The sequence below is a fragment of the Petaurus breviceps genome, unplaced genomic scaffold, assembly GCF_028583685.1.
Source record: "Petaurus breviceps papuanus isolate PSGF00001 unplaced genomic scaffold, PetGlider_PUasm1.0 90895, whole genome shotgun sequence".
In the NCBI taxonomy this organism is placed as follows: domain Eukaryota; kingdom Metazoa; phylum Chordata; class Mammalia; order Diprotodontia; family Petauridae; genus Petaurus; species Petaurus breviceps.
The window spans coordinates 23,259,117-23,277,429 of NW_027187372.1; the positions used below are offsets into that span (position 1 = coordinate 23,259,117).

Sequence of the window (18,313 nt, forward strand, 5' to 3'; positions counted from 1 at the left end):
TGGGTTATATCTATTAACAAAGAGGAAGAAAAGAAAAAAAAGTTCAATAAAACTAATACATACATTAATAAAATCTAACTTTATATGTGATGCTCCACACACACCCATAGTTCTCCCACCTCTGAAAAAAAGGAATATCTTTTTATATCTCTTTTTACATCTTTTTATATCTCTTCTTTGGACAAAGGTTTGGTCATTATCAATTGTCAGCAACTGGATCTCTTCAATTCTAAGTGGTTCTCAAAATATGGTCAAGAGACCACTTGGAGGTTCCCTAAGACCCTTCCAGTAGGTCTGGAAAGTCAAATCTAATTTCATAAAATGTTTTTATTTCTAATATGGTAAATATGTATGTATAATCAATTCAAACAAAAACTCTTTGGGGATCCTTGATAATTTTAAAGACTGTAAACAGGGCCTGAGATCAAAAAATTTAGGGAATGGATGTTTTAGTCACTGTTCTTTAGCAGCATAATTTCAAATTGCCTTTATAATGCTTAGCATAGATGCTAAGGATAGCATTCATTCTACTTTTCCTCAAACTGTATTTTATCAGATTTTCATTTCTAGTTAGACTAAAATACTTAAATCCTTTGGAAATGTCATTCCTTCTCTTAAAAAAAATTAAAACTATATCTGCCTTTTGAGATATCATCTTTCATTCAAACTGATTCTAGGTATATTCTTGCTAAAGTCTCTGATCAAGGACTTAGGGGTGTGACTTCAAGGGTAGCTTTGATATGTGATCATTTAAACATTTTAAGTTGTAAAAGAAACATATTGGGAAAGGTAAATTCAGTAACAATACATGTGTTGGAATAACATGGCTTTGAAGATCAAATGTTCTGTGATCTACATTTTCATCTTTTTAATGTATCTATTCCATTCCTCTGGTGTCTCACAACAGGATTATTATAATGGCAAGTAGCTCTCTGACAGGATGTGTCAGAGTTTTTTGGGGTTATAGTGCCATCTATTGAGTTCTTAGTAAATATCATCTTGTTCAAGAAATGAAACTAACAGGACATTTATAAGCTAAGATCAACATGAAGTTGTGGGACTGCCTTTAATAGTGAATGTGCCATGGCAATGAACACACAATACCCTTCTTTAGCCACCTACTATGGTTTATTAATCTATTTGAATCAGCGCAAGAAATACATAGACTAACAAACACATAGAAGGTTTCTAGATAGATCTTAGAGGTCCCCTACCCAAGTAATTTATTTTATAGATGAGGAAACCGAGTCCAATAGAAGATAGTTGACTTAGTTTCCACAGCTAGTAATGGCAGAATCACAACTGGAAACTTAGTTGTTCGCCTCACTGTCCAATGATCTTTCTATCAAACTACGTATCAACAGTTTATCTATTTAGCAACAAGCTTTGATCAACAAACAGTAAACAGTATTCAGACATAAGGAATCAGCTTATACGTGTTTTGGGACAGACATAGTTATGTAAGGAAAAGTTTCTTGCCTTATTGTTGTGAGGAAGTAACTTCACAAAATTGTAGCTCTCTACTTTTCTTCTCTGTTTCTATCAGGGAACAAGTAAATGTGTCCTGGTCCTACCTCTGCTTCAGCTCATAATATTAAGGAGTTCAAGAATTACTTTCCCACAGTATCTATCAAGCAACAAGCATTTACTAAGCATCTAGACAAGTGATGTATCCCCTGCATTCAAGGAGCTTATATTCTGACAGGGGAAATGATACACATTATGTAAGTCTACAGAAAACACATAGAACCAGGTATAACATAATCTGTTGGAAGGAGGAAGGCACAAGCAGTTTGGGGAAGAGGAAAGATCTCATGTGCAAGATGGTAGTGGATGTGAGTCTTGAAGGGATCCAGGGAATCCAGGTGCTCTATTTGTATCCTCATGAGTCTAAAGAAAATAGAGGAAGGCCCTCGGCACGTTAGATGCCCCACTTCCCCAGGGGCAAACCAATGGGAAGATATGGACAATAGGACCACAGGGCAGCCAGGCGTGGTTGGGTTATATTCTGCATTGTTGGGAGTTATGTGCACATTGATAATGTCATATCAGGCTTTGAGTATTTGAAAGTACAATAGTAAACAACAGAAGTTCTTAAATTGATAAACTAATTTACTTCTCTCCCCAACATTTAACCATAGTATTGACAGAAGAGCCTCATAAACATAATATTATTCAATAATATGACATAAAAATATTTCTCTTCTCCCCCCCCAGTTGAATGTCAGTCCCTTTTGAGCAGGGATTGTCTCATTCTTTATACTGGTATCCCTAGAACCTAGCACACTGCCTAATAAGTTATTATTAGATATTTGATTGATTAAAGGATCTTTTTAGGTAGTACAGAACAAGTTATACTTTACATTGGTTATTTGTTTATGTAGTGGTTTATATATCACATGTCCTGCTCTCTGGGAGTAGAGTGGTAGTGGCTGTGCAGTGGACAGAGAGAGCTGGCCTTGTAGTCAGGAAAACCTGGTTCTTTCACACATACTCACTGTATGACCGCAGGCAAATCATTTAACTTTCCAGTTATCTAGGCAGCTTTTTACTACAATAAGTTATAGAGAAGAAGCCAATCTGTGTTGTTAGAGGGAGTTTCCATCTGGAAATTCCCTATATCAGTAAAATCACAGGACCAGTCCTTGTGTCTATTAGCATATGCAAAAGGAGAGGAACTAAAGAAATAGTCTAGCTCAGAAAAGATAAAAGAAAGCAAAAATGACACAGAACATTTGTGTTTAAAAGATTCATGAATGAGAAAAATGGGATTTGTCCATTGCTTATTTTTGCATTCATTTTCCACCTCATTTTGTATGTAAAAAAAAACTTTAAGGAGGAAGAATGAAATATGAATGGTGTATGAAGTGGGTACATGTCTGGCAGTTAGGAAGATGCCATTGGTGAATCATTACAATTTTCTTAGAAGAATTAGTTCTTCAGAAAAATCTATGTTCTATAGATAATCAACTGCCAATCTCTGACTAGATTGTTCTATGCAAGCTTCTCCTACACTTATTATATTACATGTATATTGTGTGTATATTATATACACTTACACTATTATGTATAGAGCAGTTTGATATTTTTTTTTCCAAATCTGAGAATTCTAATTTTCTTCTAACCCATTGGTGAAACAATGTGTGTGTAGTTGAAGTTTCTACGTTCTCAGAAACTTTCTACTTGCATCCCATCAGCCTCTGCATAATTTCCTAAATGCCTTGGTTTCCAGGGTCGTGCCTTTTCTTCTTCTGTTTTGTTTTTCCATTTTGGAATGTTGAAATAATAGGAATTTTTGTGGACTGAATAGATGTGATGTCACCTGTTATATTTAGAAGAAGTCTTACAGGGACCCTTATAGTAAATCAATGTCCTGGCTGACAAACTGTGTTTTGACTTCAAGTGTGTCAGAAACCAGAAGTCTGGATATCCCTTATCATGTCCTTGTATTCTACTTAAATGATGATGCTTAGGCCGGGGACTTTGTTTTAAAAAGCTGTAGGTTTCAGTTTGTGGAGAGATTGTGGCCATGAAACATTTTGTGGGGAAAATTATTTTTTTAATGGTAAGAAACAGCATCTAAGCAAAAGCACTAAGAAGAAGAAAAAAGACAATCCCTGAGACAAAGCGAATGCTAACAGTAGAAAAATAATGAATATGAGGAACTCTATTGCTTGACAAAAACATGACAGTCAATAACAGAACTGGAAAGAAGGAAAGGGAGTGATATTACAGAAGATATTGAGTTGTAGGGTTTTTTTTTGAAGGGAGAGGCAAGACAGTTCTGTTACATGGTCTTTAACATACATTGACTCTACTTTTTTGAATCAATAAAAATTGTTTCCTTTATGGTACAGCCAAGATACAAAGGTGCAAGGTGAAACATTTCATTTTGATGCTGTTCTGTCAGGGTAGGCTTGACTACCGACATAGCAGTGGTGATCTGAGTGCCCACACTTATATCTTAATAATTTTTCTGTACCATAAATGGAACTCTTTCAATCAATAAACTGTGACTTGATCTCAAAACTCATTTGGGCACCTAAATCAATTTAAATATTAGCCTCATCACTTGATATTTCCTTTGAACCACAATTTTTAAAATTTAGTCATTCCATTTTTAATTTATGGAATAAAACAAACATTTTGATAATATAATAAAAAGATAATTGCACAGGAAGTGGCAAATCTATGTACAACTTGCTATGCCTTATAAATATAAAATAAAGTTAACATCTACATTTCTGTTTTTTTCTCTCATTATAGTGACAGCTAACATTAGACACAAATAGGTTATATATAATATGTGTGTATGTGTGTATACATATGTATACATACATATACATATATATGTAAAATAATTTTATCCATACTTCTATTGATCAGTTCTTTATTTGTATGCAGATAGCATCATTCTTCATATGTGTCTTCATGAGAACAACACTTTTAATCATGATAACTCACAGAACAACTTAGAGAATTTTCTTTTTACAAATACTGTACATTAAGACAATTAAATGGGACAGTTGAGAGGAACACTTGTTTTCAAAGATAGTATTTGACTGATGTCATTTTGCCATTTATTGTGAAATAAGAATGCATAAATCATCTTTGTGACCATGCTCTTCTCCTCAGTCACTTAAAAAAATTTCAAAGGTTCAGATTAGAAGATTCATTGATTTGACTTAGAATATTAATTGATCGTAAAATCAGTATTACCCAGGAGGTCCCAAAATAAAAAAAAAATGCATTTGCTACTTTTGTTAATAGGGTAGGTTATTTTTCAGGAGAATACCTTTAATAATAATAGCTAACATTTATTTGTACTCACTGTATGTTAGACATTGTGCTAAGGTACTTTACAATTATCTCATTTCATCCTTACAACAATCCTGGGAAGTATGTGCTATTATCATCCCCATTTTACAGATATAGAAACTGAGACAGTCAGGGGTTAAATGACTTTCCCAGGGTGATTTTTCCCATAGCTGGTAAGTGTCTGAGCCTAAATTTGAACTCAGGTCTTTCTGCCTCTAGAGCCAGTGTTCTATCCACTGCTGCACCTAACTTCCCCTAAATAGGTGAAATAAAGCTAATAGATAAAATATTACTTTGTAATACAAGTCAAACCTAAATTGAGTATATTATAGGATCTATAGCATGAGTTTTTAGACTATAGTCCTCTGATTTTAAGAAGTCTGTGAACTTGTATCGGTAAAAAAAAAAAAGCATACATTCCTTTTTAGTAACCTATTTTCTTTGTAATCCTATGTGTTTCATTTCATGGATTTGAAAAAAAAACCACAACATTTATCTGAGGAGTACATAGGCTTCAGCAGACTGCCCAAGGCTTGCCAACTCCAAAATATTAATACCCCTAGTTTAGAACATGCAAGTCCCCAACCAAATTAAAATACATTTAGGAAATAGTTAACAGAACAAATAAAAATACAAAAGAGCATGGGTAATGTTAATATGTACTTTCTTAAGTCAGAATACAACCCACAGAGATCCTTATGTATGGTTTAGTGTCCCCCGTTCCCGTCTTGAGTTTCATACCACTTGTTGAGAATATTTATAATTGTAGGTTAGTTTGAAAAATGCCTTCACATGCTTTGCAAGCATCCATCTTATCATTCCCATAGTAAATGAGCTTGAATGGTATCTCATTTACATTTGAATTCATTCCTGCAGTCATTTCTATTAGTTCTCTCTTGAAATAAAGTAATGAAGTAGCCCACATTGCTCTCTCCATTTTGTATGGGTGAAATTGAAGCAGAGAAAGGTCAGGTAATAGGTCCAAGGTCAGATGACAAGCTACTGATATCATGTGATTGGAGCTCCCTCACTTCTTATGTAGGCTGTTGCTGTAGATAGTCTCTGTCCTAAAGGAACACAGAATCTAAACAGGAAAAAAACAAGCAAAAAAAAATGTATGAATGAACTATATTGAGGAAATAATTAACAGACGGAAGGAACTAGAATTGAGAAGGACTGAGAAAGCCTTGCTGTAGAAGTTCCTTTGGGGCACAAAATATCTTATCATGGTGGCCCATCTTTTGGGGGTGAGCTTCTCTAAATTCAACCAGATTTTTTTCCCTAGATCACACACTTATGGCCCATCAGAGTCCATGTTGTGATGCTTTTCCATCTTGGTAGGGCCTTCTAGGCCCTTCTACTCTGCAGCCATTACCAAAATGCAAATGGCCCCTTCAACACCAAAACAGGACATTTCTGTAAGGCTTGAGTCAAAAACTGTTTGAACTTAAGATAACCTAACATATTTTTCAGACACCCAAGATTGATGTGCTCATTTTCAAAAATAAGCATTTCTATTGGTCATGGAAAAATATTTCTTTTGTACTCTAAGATGTGGTAATCATGGACGACATCATAAAGGAAGTGGCATTTGAGCTGGTGGGAAGGATCTTAAGTGGTAAAGATAGAAAAGCAAAGAGGGCATTCAGTGGAGACACTTCTCAAGAATTTCATAATGAATGATTAAGACAGAGAATCAAAAATGAAGAGGAACTGACTATGGGAAAATAAATATATATGAAATAATTATGTGGCTGTCTTACAGGATGCCTTCATCACAAAAACACAATAATTTTGGCAGGGAATAAACCTGTGAATATGACTGAAGAATTTTGTGTTATCAATAGAAATGACATCTGATGAATAAAATACGTAGTTTAAGTCATTGTATACTGCTACATTTAAGGCACCTTTACTGTAAATCAGTCATTTGCTGCATGGTGTCATACACAGTGATCTTTGAATATAAATATAGCTTCTTCACTGATTAATTATTCAATCAGTGGTATTTAACAAATTTCTACTATGTGCTGGGTATTGTGCTAGGTACTAGAGATACTAAGACAAAAATGAAACAATACTTGTCCTCAAAGAGCTTAAATTTATCAGAGAAAAGGATAAATTTGAACGTGCAAGTAAAATGCAACTTACGCAGTTTTAACTGCCATATGACTTTTTGGGACACTCTCCATAAATAGTGCAAGATAATCAGAAAAGGGTCACTAAGGGTTGAGGAGCTTGAGAAGGCTTCATGTTGGAGGCAGCATTTTACCTGAGTTTAAAGGGAACTGAGGATTCTAAGATTTTGAGGTGAAGGGAGAGCCCATTCCAATCATGGGGATCTCAAATTTGGGCAAAGGCTGGTGGGATGTTGTGTTCTAAGAACAAATAGGCCAGAAGGACTGAAAGTCTGTGAAGGACAGTAATGCCTAATAAACCATAGCATGAGGACTTTAATGCTAGACAAAGGAATATGTACTGAATTTTAGAGATAATACAGAGCCACTGTAATTTCTTAAGGAGGGGGTAATATGGTCAGAACTGTGCTTTGGGAATATAACTTCTCAAACTGAGTGGAAATTAGATAACAAAAGACTGACAATCCATACTGGGCAGTCAGAACTTACCCCTCAGACCTCTCTAGAGAAAGTCACAATTTCCAGGTCACAGGAAGTTTTTATTTCATTGTCTTGCAATATATATATATATATATATATATATATATATATATATTTTTTACAAAAGTTGCTATTAAGGTCATCTGAAACTGGGATTTTACCAATTTATCAGTTAAATAAGATTTAGAAATAGATGGGATGTCAGATATGATCTAGTCCAGAGGTCCTTAATTTTTTATTTTTTGGTCTCATGGATCCCTTTGACAGTCTGGTGAATCTTATAGGACCTGCCTCAGAATGTTTTTAAATGCAGTAAAGAAAATACCCAAGATTACAAAAGATACCTGTTATTTTAATACTCTTATACGAGTTACATTAACTAGAATTATCCAAGTAAAACAAAAGTAGGTTCCCAAGCCCCACATTAAGAACCTCTAACCTTACAGTTGAGCAAACTAAGACCCAGAGAGGTTATAGGGTCCTCCATCTAGAACTAGCGGAAATCTCTGAAGCTAACTGGTCCATCCCATTCATTTTCTGGATGAGGAAACTGAGATTTAAAGAGACTAAGTAATTTGCACCAGAGTCAGGTTTTGAACCCAAATCCTTAGGTTCTTCTCACTGTACCAAATGTCTTGCTCAAAGTCACATAGGTTTTCACTAGCAGAATTAGAATTTTACTCAAATTGTTACCTGCTCACCTCAAAACAAACAAACACTAACAATTTCTGTTTTCTGGCTTGTTTTATTGTTTATTTATGGTGTATGTAGGGAAAACCGACAAAAAAATGAATATTTTTGAAAAAGAAAGTGTAATTTTGACGCAGTGATATATATATATATACTTAACATAGACTTAATTTTAAGAGGAGGAATGGAATTCAACTAGATCAGTAGTGAAAACCTAAAAAGTCCTGCTTGGCTAGTAATGTGTAAGAGATTATATAAAGTCTATGTACTTTTTATTGATACATTGTCTTTCTCTTTTACAGGACAAACCCCAGGTGGTACAGGTGGTAAGAACTGATATTTTTATATTCTTCTATTTATTTTTATCTATTTGTGAAGATGATGTATGGATTGTTCATTGATGTTTATAAGATTACTAAGTCAGGTGCTCTCAAAATGACAATTTTCGTCACTAGGAAATATAAAAATCAGATGACGGGTTCACTGTATATGAGTGATATGTAAGCCTTCATTTTTTTTTTAGTAAAGTATTTTTTTACACTTTTTATTTCTATTTTTCCCAGTTTTATTTATAGACTTATTTCTCCCTTTGTATTCCTTGGTTCATTTCTCAGCTCCAGTTTTCCTTTCTCCAAATTCTTCAATTCATTTTTACCCTTTCCCTCTAACTCTCCCAGTCTCTTGCCATAATTGACAATTGTTTTCAATCTTTGATGTTACTCACAGGCCAATATGAAAGAGGTACCAAATTGAATAAACTAAAAACAACTTTTAACTAATATCCCTCATATTTTTTTAAGCAATCGGGGTTAAGTAACTTGCTCAAGGTTACATGGCCAGGTGTTTCTGGGTGGGTGGTATGTGTTTGAGCCCAGATTTGATCCCCAGGTCATCCCGACACTGGCGCCGGTGTACTTACTCGCTGTGCTACCTGGCCGCCCCAATACCCCTACATATTAAAGAGGTGGTGCTACTTATAGGATAAGATTGTCATGTCACATCAACTGAGCTATAAAGTATTTTGTAATCATAAAGCACTTATAAAAATGTGTAGTTATTATTCATTCTGTGGATCTAATTGCTCTCATCTTTATGGAAGAGTCAAGATAGAATTAGTCCTGAAGTCTCTATCCTGCTATTATTCCCCAATATTCCTTGTTCCACGAACTATTGCATAGGTAGAAGAAATAACTGCCTTGTCATTGAATACAATTAAGATCTAAGCTCATCCCTAGTGAGCTCACTGAAACCATCTTTCATACAACTCCTGTAGCTAGCAGAGAAATAGGGATGATCTGTGTCCTATTTTTTTCCCACATGATTTTGACCTCTTAAATTAGGTTTCTCTATTTTGAAAGCTTCTCATTACATGTTAAAGTTAGAGATTATTTCTACAAATACAGAGAAGTATTGCTTTCTATAAGTAGTGAATTGTGGAATTCATATTGAGAGATTGTATGGAAATAAAATATAATTCTAATTAGTTGAAACAAATGTGTGAGTGAGAGGTTCACAATTGTTTACTAAGAGAAGTAAAGGGATGCTCCTAATGTTTTTTGGTTTATGTTAGGAGACTAATTACAATGTTTTCCCCAAAAGATTTCCATTGGGTCAACTGTCAAAGAAAGAAGACCAGGCTTCATAACTATTTGTGTTACCCATTTCAGCATTTAAAAATGTATTAGTTCTTTGAATTCAAAGAATCTTTTCAAAATAAGTATTTTTTAGTCGAATTCAACCCATGAATGGCAATTTCTTTGTGTGAGTTGCTAAAACCTCTCTCCATTCTTTTCTCCAAGCCTTCCTGCCCCTCTCTCTAGTCCTTTGCTTGCTTCCTCCACCATTTCTCTTTCCACTGCTGAGAGCTGTTCTTTTGTCTTTGTAACTCTTTAAAAATATTAATTTTTGACAGATCTTTTGTTATCTGTTCCTTTAGAATAGATGATTAAGTTTGTAGACATGCTCGGTGGAAAGGCAGAGAATGCTTTTCACTTTTCTCAACCCATAACTCAGCCTGTTAGAGAAGAAAATATTCAAAGACTGAGGTTTAATTCTGCTCAATTCTCATGTTATGCTGTACATCATATATAATTTTTTGCTTTTTTCTACCCACTGTCACGTAGCAGGACCGACTGAGACTGAAAATCCCCATATTCTACTTCCAACTGACCCACCACCTACTCGCTCCACTGCATTCTCACACGCAAGCATCTCTGAAAGAGAAAATGGTGCCACCATTCCTCCTTTTAACTCACATATTACTTCAGCTGTTGTGTCCTCGGAATCTGACAACAATGTCAGAACTTTTCCTACTGATGTGACAGGTTGGCTTTTCAGAGAATGTCATTTATTAAAAATCATAATAAGGCAATACTTTATCTATTACATATTTAAATCTGAACCTTGAAAGAAAATGTTCTTAGTGTGAATTCTGGGAGTTTCCGAACAGAGGATCATATGTAAGCATATACCTAAAGATGGGTCAGGAAGAGAGAAAGCTGACTTTGGCAGACCTTGTCAAAGTTATGAAGGAGGGAAAGATGTGTTTAGTTCTTTTCCATTTCCCTTTTCCCTACTTTTACCTCTTGTACGCCCTTGTACCCAATATTTTCAAGCTGTCTTTTGGTTGTTTAAAATTTCACATTTCCAGACCCAAAATAGACAACTTCCCCAGGAGGGAATCTGGATTAAGATAGCTACTTAGATAAACTGGAGGTCTATGGCAAGGGGCCCCAAATGTAGGTCAGAACATATCAGGTCAGGACTGATCCAAAGAAAGGCAGGATCTTTTAGTTGAAATGGACAAATTGAGCTATAATGAGTAATTTGCTGATGGGATCTCAAATCCACACCCTCATGGATGATTTGAATAATCCTGAAGAGAACTAAGATTTTTCTGTGGAGCATATGCTTCATTTTCTGATACCTAAAATGAATAGATTGCTTTCCATGGTTCTTTCTAATTCAAAATCCTATGACTATATGGTATTCCAAATTCATACTATCTCCTGGCTACACTTTAGCCTCTCACTCATTGGCCAAGTTAAGCTGACATCCATAACCTCCATAACCAAATGGCTACCTTTGTTTTCAATTCCTGGCTCAAATCATGAAGCAAACCAAAATATTTCTTGTAGATGCATAGAGCAAGCTGGACCCTGGGAATGGATCTAAAATAATATGTATTTTAACCACAACTACAAAATATATCCATGAATGTAATATAAATAAAATATATTTGCTTTTTCTACCATCCCCAGTGGTTAGACTCATTATGAAAAGCAACATATCTGGGATCTTTACTAGGAGGGCAAATTGAACTGAAATTGTCTTTCTATGAAGTAGTTCACTCTACCAGAAGTCCAAGGAATTCTTATGCAAGCTTAGCACTGGAGAGGATGTTCCGCATGGACCGTGAAGGACTCAGATTGACAAAAGTTTGGGGAAAGACCCCATTGAAGGGAAGTTTTTGACTCTCATACCATGGATCTTCTAAATCAGATTTAGGGGATAGTATTACATACTCAGGGAAAATGAAGGACCCTGCCTAAATCAAGAGCAGGTGACTCCCTCTTTTTTCATTCCCCTTTCCTGATGTGTCTCTCCCAGGGATAGAATCAGAGAGCCAAAAATGAACTCATTTTTTCAGTGCCATAAATTTAGAGGAATCAGTAACAAAGAACACTTTAGGGGGATGTGAAAAGAGAAAAGCAGAGGGTATGTTTATATATATATATATATGTATATGTATATAAAACCTACCTCTGCCTATGTTCTTAGATTGGTAGATGAGGATACTTTCACATCATGAAGAACCCTTGGAGAATTCCACTTTATAATTTCTTAGCACTTGAGTAGCTGACCTAAAGTCAAAGGAGAAACAAATGTAACAATCTCGCTTTCTTACCTTAGGTATGTCACCAACCAAGAACGCTCACCTTACCACCCACGCAGCCTCTCACGCTCTCTCCGATGGATCTGTCACTCCAACACTCAGCAGCAGTCCTGCTGTCTTTCACACACTCATCGCTGACACAGCGAATAAGCCAACAGGTTTGCCCAGTCCCTTTGCATGTGGCAAACCACACCCACAATGCTCAGAATCTATTAGCACATTTAGACTTTTTATCACTTTGAGTTTTAGTCTTACTTTTAGGATTGTGACAACTATTATACCTAAAATTCTGAAAAATTGAGGTTTTTGGGGATCCAGCAATGGTGAATACACAGCTTTGTAGCTGTTAGGAAGGGTAATAGTTTTGTGATGTATGCTACGTCTTTCTTCATATTTTGAGACAGCATTGTTGATGAAAGGATCTCTCATTGCTCTTAATGAGAACCAATGTATTCTCAGTCCATTAGCCCAGCACTCATATTCTCATCCCTTTCCCTATAGGATCTCACCCCACTCTAACTAAACACAGTATAAATGCTCAATTAGATGACATTATCTCTGTTGTGATACATCTGGCACAGAGAAAAAAAATATTGGCTCTGGAGTTGGAGGACTTGGATTCAAAATCTGCCTCTGATGTTTGACCTCGAGCAAGACATTTAACATTCCTGCTACTCATGTTTCTTATCTGAAAAATGAAGGGTATTGGACTATATGACTTCTGAGGGCCTTCCCAGCTCTATAACCATGATTCTTTCAGCCTAAGACTTCCTGAGTCACAACTAGGGTGAAGTTATGGATATTTCCCCAGGGCATAAAAATTTAAAAGACACTGTCAGAAGTTTGAAATAAATGAACTCACCAACCAATTAGTAAGAATAATTCATGTAAATGGGAAGTGATCAGATGGGGAGTCACACAGAGGAGCTTCTTTCCACCCCTATCCAAGACATTCTCCAAGCAGCAACCTCCCCAGTGGTGATCTTCTCGTTTCTCAGATTCTTGCTCCTCACATAGTACTTTATGACCCAGAGTTTATGATCTTTCTTCCTATTCTCCTATAACTGAATTTGACTTTAAAGACTAGTTTGAAGGGGGACTATTTTGTGGCATTCCATGAGTTGTGTTTTGTAGTACTTGTTCTAAATACCAGTGATGATTCTGTTTCTTCCATTTATTCTCAGTGTCTGGAGCCAGGTATAGCTTGGAGTCAGTGTTTTACATATACTCCAAGGTCTGGAAATGAAAGTATACATAAATGAGAGTAAACAAAGTAATTTTGCCACTTAGGATCTTTACAGATGCAGTTATAATATTGGCTTTGAATTTCAAATCTTTGCTTTTGTGTGAGAGAAATAATACTTGTCAATTCCTTCTTTACTATAGATTACACACCAGAAATGCTTACACCCACATCCTTACCTGCAGACTCAAACTCTACACCAGTAACAGATTTCACTCCAGCACGCAACAGCTCTGCTGTCCTTCCTTCACTCACTACTGCCATCACCATCACTGAAAAGGGTTCAGGTTTGGTTGTTCTAACAATTAAATCTCCAGATAGTAAGATGGGTAAGCCATAGGATGGTAAGCCTAGAAATAGCTCTTTTTGTTCACAAGGAATATAGCTGGTCACATTGAATTGTACATATTTCAGAAGCTTGAAAATATATTAGCACTAAAAGAAATTATCTTCCTAATTGTTACTGAGCATTATTATTGGTTTCGAATATTCATTATGAAAATCTGATTTTAATGCAACAAATTAATAGTTGTGGCATGGAAGCTAAGGACATTATTTTCTGAATGCTAACAAAAATGTGCATTTTAACTAAGAATTGTGCTATAAGCAATTTCTATTTTTTCTTGAATAAAGCCAAATTTGTAGAGGCAGCATGGCATAGTCTCATATAGGAAACCCTCAATTCAAATCCTCCCTTTGGCAGTGACTATACCTGTGTGACCCTGTATAAGTCACTTAACTTTTATGTTTTTAGGGAAGTTCTGAGAATAGTCCTAGTTCTTAGAACAATTATCTTGGCAATATATATTGTATTTAGAGAAAATAAATTAGGAATGATTGAGTTTGTCAGAATCTCTAAGTTTGTTTTAGTTTCAAGAGTAAGTCAACTACATTTGATATGAAACATTTTAATGGACAATGTTTCAGATTTATAAAACAATTATTTTTTAGAACATAGGAAGAGGCTTTTCCCTTTCCATTTCCAAATAGCAAGCTCAATGGTTAATGATCATTTTTTTCTTTTGCTTTCCTTGCAGATGTTACTGGTCATACGAGCACTAGGACACCTGTACCTACCTCAAACAGCCCTGCAAGCATCATCCGTAACACGACTGCTTCACCAACAGGTGACAAACTGATACCCAGTCATTTCAATAATAACACCCTCTCCATGGAAATCTACTCATAGAAGGGCCCTAAATTTACTTAACTTTCCTTTTTTTCCCTGAATATAATTGAAAATTTTATTTTTGATTACTGGAGAACAATAGGGAAAAGAATCAGTATCTTTAGGGTTCTAGGGTCAAATTGTGCAGGATAGTTATTTATGTGTGCCATTGGTATAATCAACATTTTTATGATGAAAAATGTGGTTTATGCCAACCTTGTAATCAGTCCAGTAGAATGGCCAAATGGGCCCTTAGTTGTTGTTGCTGTTGTATTTGTTGTTATTTTTTCTATAGTAGTTCCAGATATGAACAAGGAAAAAGATCATTCTATAAACTAGAATAGTCTTATGATCAAATAGGTATAGACACATAGCTGACATGCAGCTACTGCAAGGCATAGAAATCTAGAAGTAGAAGGAACATTGTAGCAGCAAGCACCCCAGCATCGCCAAGGTGGCTGCCAATATAGGTTCTTAGATCTGTTTTTCTAAATAAAAGCAATTCAAAATGTGTTAACAATCTTACTTTGATCAATCAAACATCATTTACCTAGTTCAGGGGGAAAAGGTCAGCACCCCGAACTTCAGAGTATACAAACAGAAACATTTCAAGCAGACAGGCCTCCAACTGTCCAACCATTACATCCATAAACAAATCACAGTTACCAGAGAGGGAAGCATCAACATCTGGGTTTTTCAGAGCTGGGGGGGTGGAGGGGAGGCTCTCAACTGCTGCCCAGAGTCTCATCTGGTCAAATCACACAACACTTCTCAAAGTGAGCCCCAAAACAATGTCTCACATCAGGATTTATATAGCCTTCTCCTGGCTAAGAGAATGTAACAACCCTCTTGACCTATTGCCCAATCACAAAGTATCTCCTGAAAAACAAGCCTTCCACCACAGGCTCCAGGTGAACGTAAGCCTAGGGTCAGGGAAGATCTTAAATTTACATTTCTATTACAAACATCCAGAGACTGATCATAAAATGCATAGTAATCAGAGTATGTCACTATAAGATGCTAACTTCCCCATTCCTTTTGAATCTCAAGTTTCTGAATTTCATCAATTAATATTGACAGGAATGTCAGACACCTCAAGATCTTCCCTACCTTGCAGGAATTGCTTTTGCCAAAACTTCTGAAGTAGCATGTTTTTTTTAGTTTTATTTTTTTAGTTTTATTTTTAAAATTAATACCTTATTTTGATTCTGCTCTACGTGAGGAAAGTGCAAAAGGCAAGATAGAATCAGTGACAGTACTCATAAGTCACCCTTTCTTTCCAGTGAAACTTATATAGCCTCTGGGGTCTTTATCTTAGCTCCATCTGCATGGACAAACTGGATCCTCGGAGGCTGGCTACATATCCCCTCATGGCTCTAGAGTGTCCTTGAGGGATTGGGAGTATCTGTAATGACATATATATATGTATATCGTGAGACTTGATCAGTGTACTTTCTCCCCTCAGTTGATATCAATTAGCCAGACTTAACTGACTTTTATAAAAGGATATTATACTTAGGTATTACAGTAAGAATAGTTGGCACAAAACATTTCCCAAAGGTTTGTAACATACTGCCATCACCAGTATATCCAGAGACCAGGGAAAAGTGGACTCAGGCTTAGAAAGTTCATCTGGCAAATAAGTATATATCAGCTTCTGGTTGCTAGAAATCTTTTCTACCCTTTTGCCTGGTACTCCTCAAGTTCCTCTTAAGTATGGTGCAGCTTTTTATGTGAGACATATTATAGTTTAATCAGTCTTCTTTGTCTCATTATTTCTATTTTGTTCTTGGCTCCCAATGTAGATACAGGCACCAGCCACTACTGTCCTGAGAACATGGCTAGGGATAAGTCCAAATCCTCTTCTCCAAGTGGGGAGTGAGGAAGCCTAGACTAAGAATGAGTCATTCTCCTTTCCCTCATAAAAGATTCCTTTGCAGGGGTTTGACTGGAATGCTTTTTAATAGGCCACTACTTGCTATAAAATCCACAAGTTCCTCACCCAATCAGAACAGACTTCCTGTAATGTCTCTCCTGTTCATTCACTTACTATAAAGCTGATTTGGCTGATTTATAGAGATGTTCTCTCATTTGGTGTATACACATGCATGTATATATGTATGTATATGTTTGTGTATATGCACACACATTATAGTCTAGGTTAATCCCAACCCTCATGCTATATAGTTATCAATACTGCCCTTATAGTTCTTGCATTGCTTGGAGCTCTGACATTTGTTTAGATCTCAAAGGGGCTTTACATCATTAATTTTATATACATTAATTTTGAAGGAAGAAAGCATGAAATAAATAGCTACGCTACTGCAAGTAGCTGTTTCCATTAATCAATCACTCATATCTACTGAAAAAAAATAGTTAAAAGATTTAGAAAACCAAATCATTGATATTAGTAACATTTTTCTGTGAATGATGGAAAGACCATTGTATTTGAGAACAGAAGACATAGATTTGAGTCCTGGATCTAACATTTACCACCTGTGTGACCTTTCTTTACCACTTTACCTGTCTAGACCTCATGTCCTCTTGTATAGGTGAGGGGATTGAATTAGACCATAGAATTATAACTTGTAAGAACTGAAAGGAAATTAGAGATCATTGTTGTAAACCCTATCCTTTTTTAGATGGAGTAACCTGAAATCCAGAGGACTTAGGTAACTTGTAAAAGGTCATACAGGTACTAAGTGGCAGAACTGAGATCTGACCTGAGGTTTTCTGGTTCAAAAATCTTATGTTTCATAAGGTCCCTTCTAAATCTAAAAGGCTATGACTCTATGCTCATTAGTCATAATTTATTATAATTTTCCTAAATTGGGGGGTGGAGAGCACTAGACTTGAAGACGAGATAGTAATTCCATTGTAGCCATAGAGAAATAAGTATGATAATTTGTTTTATTTTCTTCTCCTCTAGCAAGTAGTTCAAGATCTGAACAATGTGGTAAGTTTAATCTTCTCTTTGATATGTATCTTAACTAATCTTCATTTCTGTTTCAGAGGAAGAGGTATTTCCTTCTTCGAAGACTAAACATTCCACCTATGCCCTCAACCCTATCCTAGACAAATTATTCCTGAATTTTTTTAGTCAATTATTGCATCTCAGGTCTTATAATCTCTCCCTTTCTACCAAATCCTCCTCTGCTTGCACATGTATTTTGGTCTCATTTATTATTTAAAAAAAACAGTTTCCTCAACCCTCTCCACATAAGAAACAGCTATTTCCCACTACCATTTCCTCACCAGCAATTACTTATTAACATATGTTGCTATTATTTTCTACCCAATTCATGAAATAAATAATTGAATGAAAATTTCCCCTCTTTTCTGTTGAAATGAGTATCAAAGGATTTGAATTCTATCTGTGGCTCTATAATTGACCTGCTTAGGACTTTGGACAAGGCACAGTTTCTCTAGCCTTAGCTTTTATCTTTAAAATTTTCCCCAGTTTTGTATTATCTTTATTTATTTGTTTTGTTTCTACATCACATGACAAGTGCTATATATCTATCTCTTCCCCTTCCCAGTAAACTATCACTTATAGCAAAAAAAATATAGAGGAAAAAAATAATAGTCAACACAACTAACCAGTACATCAGTTGTGTCTGATGGTATAAGCAACATTCCATACCCTCAGATCCTTACCTGTGCAATGAAGTGAGGAAGTTGTGTTCCTCAATTCTTCCGTAGGGCCAAACTTGATTTTATAATCACAATCCTTCCTTCCTTCCTTCCTTCCTTCCTTCCTTCCTTCCTTCCTTCCTTCCTTCCTTCCTTCCTTCCTTCCTTCCTTCCTTCCTTCCTTCCTTCCTTCCTTCCCCCCTCCCCACTCTCTCTCTCCCTCATAGTCATTTTGTCTATTGTTCTCT

At 35.8% G+C, this 18,313-nt stretch overlaps 1 protein-coding gene and 1 long non-coding RNA gene across 5 annotated transcripts in view; one reads left to right on the plus strand and one right to left on the minus strand.

Moving 5' to 3' along the window:
* PTPRC (protein tyrosine phosphatase receptor type C) overlaps nucleotides 1-18,313 on the plus strand; it is a 144,869-nt gene that overhangs the window by 62,669 nt on the left and 63,887 nt on the right. For 2 of the 3 annotated variants that reach the window (XM_069074495.1, XM_069074494.1), the window contains exons 3-5: nucleotides 8,429-8,452; nucleotides 14,302-14,391; nucleotides 17,362-17,388. In XM_069074495.1, coding sequence (XP_068930596.1) covers nucleotides 8,429-8,452; nucleotides 14,302-14,391; nucleotides 17,362-17,388 — 141 coding nt within the window. Of the gene's footprint in view, nucleotides 1-8,428; nucleotides 8,453-12,040; nucleotides 12,180-14,301; nucleotides 14,392-17,361; nucleotides 17,389-18,313 lie in introns of those variants that run through there. The other variant, XM_069074492.1, reaches the window with a different exon arrangement.
* On the minus strand, nucleotides 4,374-12,186 carry LOC138151053 (uncharacterized). Of its 2 annotated transcripts, XR_011165724.1 has the most exons (3): nucleotides 12,065-12,186; nucleotides 11,889-11,989; nucleotides 4,374-5,902 (listed from the first exon to the last, which is right to left on the minus strand). It is a non-coding gene; the product is annotated as an uncharacterized lncRNA (long non-coding RNA). The 2 variants fall into 2 exon arrangements; XR_011165723.1 differs by lacking the exon at nucleotides 11,889-11,989 and having other exon boundaries at nucleotides 12,034-12,169.